This window comes from Triturus cristatus, chromosome 12 (assembly GCF_964204655.1).
Source record: "Triturus cristatus chromosome 12, aTriCri1.1, whole genome shotgun sequence".
NCBI lineage: Eukaryota > Metazoa > Chordata > Amphibia > Caudata > Salamandridae > Triturus > Triturus cristatus.
Window position 1 is genome coordinate 226,025,730 of NC_140595.1, and position 12,240 is coordinate 226,037,969.

Genomic DNA, 12,240 nt, shown 5'->3' on the forward strand with positions numbered 1-12,240 from the left:
TCAGACTAAGATCACGAGAATCAACCTTATAATTAACTCAATTTGCAATTGTTCGCAACCAGTCCATAGGCTTCTGTACCGGCGAGGCATAGCGGCTGCTAACCCACAGGACATGTACGGCGCTGAATCAAGCGGTTCCTGTTGCCAGGCTCTGCTTCAAGGCCGGGTGTCTATTTATAACACTCTGCTGCTCAACCTCGCAGCATGTTTTCTGGTAGCAGCCTGGCGCCAGCTCGGTATCTTTTGCTCATAAGCACCGTCCCTTCATTTGTTTTGGGAACTCAACTTGAGAACAGACCAGGCCGGCCCTTGGTACATAAAGATTCAGAACAGGCAGAGCCCAAGCTGCACACAAATATAAAGAAGAAATTAAGATGGAACACTTTGTTCAAACACAGGCAGTACCAACTAGGCCAAGCAGAAATTGGAAACTACACAAAACACGTTTTTATCTGCACAGTAATTCATGCAAGTGAATCTGGTTGCACTTGGGTTTTGTCGAGCCCGTTTGCACCGAAATTCAAGTCTCGGCTTCCACCCATGCAGATCCCGGCGTCTGATCTGATAAAAAGCCTGTGTTGTCGGGTAGACGTAAGCCTGGTCCCTGTGTGGGGCAATTGTCAGGTTATCCATCACTCTAATACACCCGTATTCGTGTAATTAATGTAACAGGAAGCTAGGAACCCACTGCTGACTATGCTGCAGCGGGCATCCATCAGCAGCAGTAAATAGTGGGAGTTGTGTGTGCGCGTGCGCAAAAAAAAACACGCGTGCCCGGCGGCGGCGGCAGCAAAAGTGAGCGCGCTAAAATTGAAAGCACGCGAGTGCTGTGCGTGAGCGCGCAGCCGCGGCAAAAGTGAAAGTAATCGCTGTCGCGCTGTAAGGGTGCCCCAAGCGATGCGCTTAATGAGGCATGGCGGAAAGCCAGATGGCGGCGGCGTGCGTAACCGCAAGCGCTAGGCCAGCAAAAGCGTGTGGTAGGACTTTCAAAACCCCACTTACTAAATGTCTCTCAGGGTAGCGCATGCGCTGGCTCAGGCGAGACCTAAAAAAGTGATATCTTTGAAAAGGTGTTGGGGGGCATTCATTAGCTTCCTCTCTAAAGATTTCAGGGAGCTTTCCTGACATAAATACCTTGTTGCAGGGATTCTGCTTTGGAACAGAACTGTGCTTGGGGCCATGGAACATCAGTATGTAGGGACTGAGTCGTCATACTGCCTCATTATCCATGAGTCCAAGTCTGACTAGCTATAGTGCCTCACTTGCCCTCCTAACCATATCAGAGAAACAAGTGAATTGGTCCCCCAGAACACAACACTCTCGACCCTCTTAGGGATCGCAGTAACGGAACACACCCTTTCACTCTCTCATTCTTACTTATCCACAATAAAATATCAAAGAGACATGAAAGAAGTTTAGAATATTTATTCAAACCAGTGCTTAGTTTGCAAAAAGATAATTGCCAGGGCTCTCGTCAGGAGGCCACTGCAGCTTGCATCACACATTGCCCCTGCCATTCTGCCAATGAGAGTAAGAATCAAACTACTGACAATCACACTCCTACAGGTGTGACAGTTCTTACTATTTCAGGCCTTCAAAGCTAGAAGAATTACTTAGGCGGCAGTTAGTACTCTTTTTTAATGTATATTGAATGAATAAATACCTGTTGTTGTGGTCATCTCTAAATTAACCAGACAGCGCCACCTTGTGGCAGACTGTTACATGCCCTAGGGTTGACAATTAAGTGCTTGTGCCAAGCATCTGAAACCACAGGCTCAAACTAAGCATTGATTCAAACTACTGTGTTCTGAAATGCAGTATAAGTGTCACAATTCGAAAATAAATGCATAATAAAAATACTGTTAGCATGGTCAATGATCCATATTCCATGAAAAGGACTGTAATTTTATAAGACAGTGTAACTGAATCTCCCTCCCCTTCGAATAAAGCTAAATGTTTATGTAAAAGATCACTGGGATTTGCGGCAGACCCTGTACCATTCACAGATGAACGCTCTACATCTCAGCAGACGCAGTGCTCTTGTTGCAGAACTCTCATTCCGTGTGTGTGTTTGTGTCTCATGGACTCATCTATATGCCAGGACATTTGTTCACATAAACAGCAGCTGCATTCTTGTGTTATGTCTAGGCGCCAGGGCCTGGCCAGAAAGAATAACAAGGGACTTTGTTGTTGGACCTTGTCGGTGGTGCTCAGACTAAATCCCAGGAAAAGAACAAAACGCGAAAACATATGCAGGTTCCGTGTGCATGTACAATGTGGCACAAAAGCAAGCGTGTTTATATAATTACGTGTGCAAAGGAAAGTTAGGCCTACAGCATGCACAGTTAGGCTAACATAGGAAAAACTACAGTGGGCCATGCAGAAAACACATGGCAGCGTAAGAGTTTTTCCAATCGTTCTTCAGTGTCAGAGGTTGAGGAATGACTATGGAGGTTGCTTGGCAGTGCATCCAGAAGAGGATTGTAGGTCCGATGTCAAGCCTAGTAGAGACGGCTACCCCTCTTCGCTGTACCCCTCTCCGCACTGAGAGTTCACAAGGCTGAATAGTGAGTATGGTGGATAAGTCCTCCAGGAGGGAATGGGGGTGGTATCCTAAATTGCTGTTCTGGTTTTATTTTGTTGAAAATATAATTGTTCACTGCCACCCAGGCGGCTGTATGTGTACGATAATAATATTACTAATAATAGTAATAAGGAAGAATTGACCCACAGTATGCAGAACACTTGATTCCAATACATTTTATTATTTGGGCATTCCCAGGCTTAGTGATAAAAATCTGCTTTTGTGATTCGGCATCGCTTGCATCGCAGGTTTTTTGTTGGCTCTAATTTGCATCAAAGAGAAGGGTGTAATAATAATAATACTAATGTAAGAATTGAGAAAGGACGAGCCTTTTGTGGTATTTTGCTAAACTTGTTTTGTTTAGAACATTGCTTCTAATATCTTAATTTGCTTGCCCTATATAACCATCTTCTTGTAGCAGTGTTGCTGTTTCCTAGCCTTCTATTCGCCATTAATATGTATACTCGAGAAACCCTTTAGCTATTTTCTGATATCTGGAAAATCTGCATAGTGTAATGGATTTGTCCGGTTCCTTGGGGTATGCTGCACCTGCATATATCAGTCAATAGTATGTGAATGTGTCTAAGTGCAGCCCCTTTCCTTCAATTGTTCAAGCAAAATGAAACTCCTACCCTGATATATACTAACCCCTGCAGTACATTTTTCACTGATGTTTCCTTTGTCCTCTGCACTTTAGGTTTGTCTAACAAACGGCTACCTGGAGAATAGAGTTGCGACTGGCCGGCATTGGCCACCATCTCATGCCATGATTCAGCTGTTGATAGTACTGGCTTATTCTAGGTTTTAGTTGTCCTAGGTCTCTGCCTTACTATTGTTTGTAATGTCCTAGATTTTTGTAACTGACTTTCGGCTATCAATTGAGGCCTATAGGATATACCCTCAAAATGTGCCTGCACCGCCAGATATATCTCAGGATCTGGGTCTATCAGCCCTCTTTTCTTGTATGGTAACATCAGTGATCAGTGTGCCCTCTGAGTGTAGCTTCCTCATTGGCCCATAGCAACCTGAGAAGCGAGGAGTGCAGAGTTTTAAGAATTAGCAACAATAGGATGTTTATAAATAAATATAAAAGCACAGCCTTTAAGATCATTTAAATTTGTACGATGCATCTTGTAAAAGATCGCCAATAGGTGATGAAGGATGGGAAGGCTGGAGCAACCCTTACCTAGGATGCAAATAAAATGATCTACTTTTTGAAAATTGCAATCTCAGTGCTGCAGGAAGACCTGAAGCCTGACTGGAGCTTATCACATTCTTGTACAATGAAATGTTTAAGCTGGTTCTCAACACAGATCTTTGATACTTTTGCCACAATAGTAAACTAAGTTTTTTTCTGTAAAGATGAGACGTGCCCAATTTTCAATCAATCTGCGTCTGTTCTTTGCGTTATGGAGGTATTGATAAGGTTGCTTCAATAAGAAGTGACAAATAGTTACCTTCCATAAGCGTTGCGGAAATTGGTACAGTGAAAAATGATGAAGGTACAGATGTGGTGATTGATTTGCGCAATTAAGTTGGGTTGACTACTTTGAGGGAGGGTGAGTGACCATGGATTTTCGTGAGGTGGCTTTCTATCCTGTATAATCAAGGAATTGAGGAGCGAAATAAGGAGAGTTCTGTTTTTTCCTCAACAGAGAAAGAGATGATGGACACAATACCTGATTTTCTCCCATTTTCAAATAGTATTTTAAGGCAATTCTTTCTTGGTCTATAAGAGGTGCCCAACCTTTTTTATAGTGAGGGCTACTTATGATCTGTGGAAATCATTGTGAGGTACCGATAGCCAAGCCACTCGTGCAATGTTACCAGACACGCCCAAGCCCAGTTAATTTAATTAAGCCTAATGGCCATAGAGCCAAAGACTATGGTTTGAACAAAATACTTTGCCTAAGTGCACTCTGACAGGGCTGCCATGTGTGTCAGTGAGAGTGTGGTCTTTGGGGATGTATGAACGTGTGCGTATGATGTGTATAGGAGAATAAGAGTCTGCCATATGTACTTGTGGCACAGGACATACCTTTCACCATATGTGACACTGTTACATGTATAACACAAACATACAGCCATTTTTCATATCGGAGAAATTTAAAGTGCTGAAAAATGTTCATAATATGGAACGTTTTTCTACACTTTAAATCTTTCTCACTTGACTAAATGACTGCATTTTTCAGTTATAAATACAACACTTTGTCTACCAGCCACTCAGAGCAAGATGCCTGCTGTGTGTAATTGTCCTTCAGACATGGTGCCATAAATACAGCAATTTGTTTGAATAGGAGAAATTTAAAGTGAAGAAGCATGCTTCATAAACTATTAGGATGTAATTGGTTTAATTGAAAGTGGAAAAAAACATTGACTCCTTGTTTCATAGAAATATTTTTAGCTACTTAGAATCTCTCCCATTAGAAAAAAATGACAGGTTTTTTTCGGTTATAAATATGGGGTGTCTAATGGCCATTGGGAGCAACGGGCCTGCTGTTTGTAAAATCAACACTTTGAAATAGGATAGCATAAAGATGAAGAGTTAACTTAGTCATTAAGTTAACTCTTCATTTGTATTTTCTCCCATTTAAAAGCATTCAGAAACATAATTGTTTGCTTGTGCTCCACTATTGAGTTGAGAAGGACCTTTATTTATGATTTAAAATCCTCAGTGCTTCAGTTCTTCACCTCTGGTCCCTGGGTCATAAATCTGACTCCAGGACTGCTCATTATCAGGCCCTGCTATCTGCAGCCCGAAGATAATAATGTGAAATAAACTCAGACTACCCTAAACTTTGAAAAGAAATTGTGACCCTGTGCTGAGTGAAAAATGAACTCAGGGCTGTGAGCTACTCTGAAGGTGTCTGTGAGCTACTGGTCGCTCGTGATCCACTCATTGGAGATAACTCATCTAATTTTTATATGGCTAGATTTAGCTTCAAAGTTTTATATATGTCTCTCTCACTGCTGAGTTGCACCAGGTTTTCCACGGATGGATACTGACACCACATTTGTTCAGATGCTCTGAGTGTTTTCCTATCATGTCCAGCTCTTAGGTAACAAATGTTCTAATCATCATGTTTTTATCATTTAAATGTATTTGAAGCAGTCATATCCACTAATCTTTTTGTGGTTTTGTTGTGTTGGAATGTTAGTCTGTCGAACTCTGGTTCTAAGGAGACAGTTTGTAATGCGAGCCCTACGTTTGGAGCTAGCATGGGATATCCGTGTTTTTTTACATCTCTCTTACCCATTGCTTTGGTTTCTTAGGCTGGCACGTTTTAGAAGCTTTGGAGGAGTGGAGGGAAAAAGGATTGGGAATGTGATCAGACCAGTCTGCTGAAATGAGCTTTTCGGTTGTCAGCCTCCCTTTGGTTGTTTAGAGTACGAGAGTGGAGCCTTTAGTGTGCATAGGGGTTACACTAAATTGAGTAAAATTATTATTATATGCAAATTATAAAACACTAATCTGATTCAGATATCTTGGTTTAACTTCATATTTGAATCCGGTTTTAATGATTGTTTTACCTCAAAAGAACGTATCCACCCAAAACGCCTGGTCTTTTGCAAGGGACTTCTTATTACTGTGTACATCCCTTAGGGATGTTTGTTTGCTTCTGTGCCACAATTGTTTGTTGCTTATTAATGGATTTACTGACCTGGATGTTTTAGTTTCTTTTATTCTTGTCCAGGGATATGACAACATACCATATAATCATTTCATTACATCTGAAAATACCCAAATTATTTATTCACCGTCCTTAGATCAGTGTTATTACACGCTTTAAGACCTTGTACTAAACTGGTTGGGATCCGAGTGTTTGAGTTAGATAAGGAGTGTGCACGTCTGTGTGAATACTCACTCAAAACATTTACCCTTATGAGAGACGGATGGTTATCAGTGTTCAAAGTGCATTAAAAACGTACTGGAAGTGTGATCCTGAATCCAATGGGGACAGGGTCAGTGAGCGTGAGTGGGCGGATCAAAGGCGAGACAAAAAAACAAAATAGTCTGTAACTATTATGTTACTCATTCCCCTTCAAGTAACTGCATGTAAATGACACACCTGAAATGAAAAAATAATTGCAAGTAAGTTGATGAGTGAGAGATGCACTGATTTATGTTGTGAAACCTCTGTTGATTAAGGCAATCTCTGCTGATATCTGTGTTTGTAACCAGAGAGTCAGAAATTGGATTCTGCTTGGTACAGTGAGGAATAGTGTGTGTTTAGTGTTACGAGGTCCCATCCCGTGACAGAAAGTACCTTGAATATATAGCTCATTATTTTAAACTTGAATTGCACACAGTATAAGATAGGCTGCCACAAAGTGCACAAACAGATTTAGGTTTAAGGTAAAAAAAAAGTGCTTGACAAAATATAGGTCTGAGTAATACACAGACTGTACTTGGAGTAAGTATTTTTTTATAACTGTCAGTTAAAGGTACGCACTCTACAGCTCATCAGGTCACCTTACAATACCTCTCAAAAAGAATGCTCTTAAAGTGACTCCATCAATTGAAGCCTGTACCGGCTTCCAAGCAGCCTTTACATTTGCAAATTACCAAACGCGCACATTTTACATTTCTTTCACACCAAAAAACACCTTGGGCTGAAGGCCTCTTTAGTGTGCTGGTGTCGTCCCTGCCTTGGCTCCACAGCACAATAGCCTCTCTAAACTCCACTTCCGAGGCATCTCAAGTGTCGTCAAAGTGTGGTAAATGTTAATTGTAATCACAGAATTTTACGAATTACTGTAAACTTCTACTATAGATCTACTGTCTAGAGGCAAGAAGTGAGCAGTACTGCTGTTGCTGAATGTCTTGGGGTGCCATACTCATCATATTTCTTTTTCCTCCTTTCAGTCCTCCACATGAGCTGACTCCTATGACCGTCCCAGGCACACCATGGCGGGGACCAAGTGCTGCTACCAAGGAAAGATTGCTGGCCTCTATGACCTGGAAGGTACTCTGGGGAAGGGCCACTTTGCTGTGGTCAAGCTGGCTCGACATGTCTTTACCGGCGAGAAGGTGGCAGTGAAGGTGATTGACAAGTCCAAGCTGGACCAGGCGGCGGCAGGGCATCTCCTGCAGGAGGTCCTCTGCATGAAACTGGTGCAGCACCCCAATGTAGTGAGGCTGTATGAGGTGATTGATACACAGACCAAGCTCTACCTCATCCTGGAGCTGGGTGATGGTGGTGATATGTTTGACCACATCATGAAGTATGACGGCGGCCTCTCTGAGCCACAGGCCAAGCGCTACTTTGCTCAGATTGTCCACGCAATCTCCTATTGCCACAAGCTGCACGTGGTGCATCGTGACCTCAAGCCTGAGAACGTGGTCTTCTTTAAGGAGCAGGGCGTTGTCAAACTGACTGACTTTGGCTTCAGCAATCGCTTCCAGCCTGGGACCATGCTGACCACTAGCTGTGGCTCTCTTGCCTATTCCGCGCCGGAGATTCTGCTAGGGGATGAGTATGATGCCCCTGCTGTAGGTAAGATGGCTGTCCTTTGCGCCGAGCATGTGTAAATGATTCCAGTTGCCTGCAGAGCGCATACTGATCCCTTATGTTTATGGTTAGATATCTGATATGTGTGCTGAGTTTTTGTGATTACCTACTGTGATGAATTTCTCCGCTGTCACAGAGTGCTGTTCTAGCATGCCTTTCAGCTTGATCTGCAGATTGTTATCATAATGCGCCCTGAATCTGAGATAGTATGCTTCTCCACCCTGACTCTGGAGATGTTCGAATGCTAAGCTAGTGTGAACTGATACAGCATTATCCTAGTACACTGTAGCCCAGAATTTATAAGAGTACTGTCCTAGTCCTCACCAACTCAGGAGTTGTAAGAGTACTAATCAGGCATGCCCCTACTCAAGAGTTGCCAAATGTTACAAAGTTGTATTCTACTACATGAGGTTGTCTACCTCACCTTACCACTACATCACAGTATGTACATGAGCCTACCAGCACATTGACAACATAAGTACATAATGTAAACAATCTCTATATCAACCACACTACATTGACTTTACATTTATATTAAACCTAACACTAAGCCTTCCTTTCTCCCTAACTCTAACCCGATCTTTAACCTTACCTTAAGCTAACCCAAACTATAGTCTTGACTTTAAACCTAACCACTAAACTAAACTTTAACCTAAACCTACTTCTTACCCTTGAACAAGTCAAACCTAAACTACGCATAAAGTTCTTAGTGATTTCCTTCTTTATTAAGCGAGCAATACAGACCCAAAATTCTTATATATTAATTCATTAGAGAATCTTAGATCACATGCCAGTAACATACCACAACGTTGTTTCTTATGGCTTTGGTCAATACATATGCATTGCTTGCCAAATACGCGAACCTATTTTAGTACCATTGATGACTTCATGATGGAAACTCGTCTTATATCTTCTGTTTGCAACAGTCTAAATGATGGCACTGAATGTTTGATGTGTAGTAATGGAGCTCACTTAAGTGGAAAGTTCCCGGTGTATGTAAGAAATCTATCAAATTGTTATCAGATCCTTTAAAACCACTGGGCGAGCATTAGACCTCACAGGTAGAATATTATTAAAGATTAATTCAACTTCAATGGACATGCCCCTCAAATCACATACCAGACAACAGAACCCTTTTCAAGAGGGTCATATTCACCCACTTATGGATTGAGTAAGTGTATAAAACTCATCATCAAATAGCATTTTGTCTCTCTTTAAAATTACTTCTTAAATTGCATGTAGCTCTTTTCATAATGTGTCCTATTTTATGTATTTTAGGTTTAGTCTTGCTAGGTTGAACAATACCAGTAGCCCCAGCCCCAGCGGGTGTTGCAACTATCAGCATTGATTCTACATTTTACTTAACCATATTATTCTGTGTTTTGATTTATGTGAAAGAGAGGGCTAGACTCGGTAATGTAATGTAAATTGATACTTGTATAGCGCACTACTCACCCACAAGGGTCTCAAGGCGCTTGTACGAATACCGCTGTGGAACCCATCCTGGCTTTCCCTGTGAGGCGTCCACTCCTGGGCACCCCCAAGGTGGAGGCCAGGCATCCTTAGCGTTGTGGGGGCCGTTGTGGAGATTAAGCAAGCTATTGCCCAGAGTTGCAGAGTGGGACTCCATGATTGGAATAGGCACCGAGGCGAGAATTATCAGGTCCGTGGAATTTTTGAGCCCAAGACCCGCCGAGGCGGGAAATTGAACCCTGGTCCCGGGCTAGACCTCTGCATCAGGGTCTGCCGCTCTAATCATTGAGCCACACTTCTCCACAATAAGTACCAGATTGTGTTCCACATCTTCAGAAGTAGTACCAACTATTATAGGTAGGTAATTTGGGGGTGCAGTCTGAAAACGTGTTTGCTTTACAGCTAACACTTGTCTCCCTAGGTTCTGAGACCGATCATTTATAACATCTGCTTTGTTATTGGCAATGCATATATTGACATTAGTTGTGCCAATTATATTAGCTGCCTCCTAGTTATCAAGACCACCTTTTCTATTTTTGCCCTTCTGCTGGTGTGTGATTTTTATGTCAGTAGGAGGTACCCTGGTTAGATCGTGTGATGTGGCAGTTCCTATATTTGAGGCAGTGGCGTGCATATTATGCTGTTGAGCCAGAATCTTCGCCATGGAAGTCAAGATATTATGGCTATGCAGCACCATAGCTAATATGGGTGGCTCAGATATAGGGCTGGGGAACACTATCACATTTTAACTGGCATGGACTCAAAAGGGAAAGTGTTTGATATTTTAATAGTAACTGATGATACAAAGTGAATCCTTTTCTGGTCTGGCGTTAGCCAAGACTGACTCATTGTATATATCTGTATCTTACAGGTTAATTCAGTCAGCCCCCTCCATCTACTGGTCTGTTATGTTGATCCTGTTTTGCTTCCCTCCACCACAGTACGCGGCAATGGGTCAGCCCACTGTAGCCATTATTTATCTTTACTGTGAGTAATGGCGTTCCACAAAAAACATAGTCCACTTGAGTGGCTGAGATGCCCAGATTAAAAAAAAATAATAATGTTTTTATTATTCTTTGGGGACCCAGCAGCTCTCCTGACTCTTCTACTGGTCCTTTGCATCCACTGTCAATATGGAACCTCCCATCCGGGCACTGCTCACATTGTACAATGTTTATAATCCATCCAAAACTCATTCAAAGATTGGCCGCCTGTCCATGCACACGCATGGGTGGCAGTCTTTGAATATTCCTGTAAACCTTATCACAAACACATTCAAAGACTTCCACCTGTTCATGTATGTACACACAGGTAGACATTTTATAAAATGTTTTGTAGTAAACAAAATAAATGAACATATGTAAATAATGTAAATATTTTTGGGCAAAGCCAGTAGGCTAGCAGCCAACACCAGACCTATTGTCTTAGCAGTATTTATGACACTTCTATCCTATCTGACTTTAAAAGAAAAGCCTTACTGTATAGTTTGCATGAATTAACTGACCCTTTTTTTAAATTAGTGAAAAATTAGAGAAACATTATGTTGAATTTTTGTGTTAACCAATAAAGAGGATAGCCTTTCCTGCAAATATATTTGTATCTGCGTTATATGTGGATACAATATCTTAATTTTTTGCTATAAAAGTCCCCATACAGCTTATATTACAGAGCAAATATGAACCAAATTCCCCGACCTCGTATGTCGTCTTGTTGGCTTAAAGCGCATCATGTGTTTATGGTTTGCTGGCACTCTGTGCAGGCCTCAAGTGCCCAGTGGGCAAAGGAATGGACAAGGAGGGAACATTTAATTCGCCAAATAGTTGATGACCTTGTGAGCTGACAAGACTTGTTTTTAGCCCCCAAAGTCTTACTGTCTCCCATTTCAGCAACTGGGCCTTTTCAAAGCTTCTCCAGGTGTTTGTACCGTGTGTGAAGTCGGCAGCAAAGATCAGAGGCCAAACAGGAATTGGAACAGTTCCTGTAAGTGTAGATCTATATGAATATTGAAACAGCTTCAGGAAGTACACATCTCACATTGCAATTCAGGAAATTTGATCTGTGCTTGTTGCATTGACTGCTTTTGGTGTTGGGGTGGGTGGTCTTCAAAGTCTTATAGAGCCATTTCAGAAGTTACTTGGCCTTTGCTGAGAGTTTCAGTGGTCCACTACCATCCTCGGAGGTCCTTATGATCAGCCAACCCTATCTGACTATTCTAAAGGTAATCTGAGCTGTACGCTTTGGCTTAAAAGTAGTGGAATGAGCTGCCATTTGACATGAGGAGACTTCCTTGAAGACCTGTTTCCTCAGTATTGTATATCATATCAGTATTCTATTCTAATCTAGGGAACATATCAATGCTAAGAAGCCCATTCGTAAATGCTTTAGCACTTTATTCTGGTGCATCATTACTCAAGAACTGCAAAGGGAGATGCTAAAACAACTTGATTTAATGTTAAGATTCATTACTCCCATCTGAAGTATGCGTAAACGTATTATGACTTGCTAGGCTCTTGTGGTTTCACACCTCTGGATCACTTTACTAAACACAAAGGGAAAGTTTGACATTTAAGTATTATTAGGTTTGTATTAAATGTTTATAATTCTACTAATAATAAAGCAGTTAAACAGTATTAAAATATGGGATCATACTTTCATAATTTTACTTAATTT

At 41.7% G+C, this 12,240-nt stretch overlaps 1 protein-coding gene across 1 annotated transcript in view; it reads left to right on the plus strand.

Moving 5' to 3' along the window:
- The window catches only part of LOC146775759 (SNF-related serine/threonine-protein kinase-like), a 252,112-nt gene that overhangs the window by 70,353 nt on the left and 169,519 nt on the right, over window positions 1-12,240 (plus strand). The window contains exon 2 of the mRNA XM_085638992.1: window positions 7,452-8,082. Within this exon, the coding sequence (XP_085495118.1) occupies window positions 7,494-8,082 (589 nt within the window). The 5' untranslated portion in view covers window positions 7,452-7,493. The remainder of the gene's footprint in view (window positions 1-7,451; window positions 8,083-12,240) is intronic.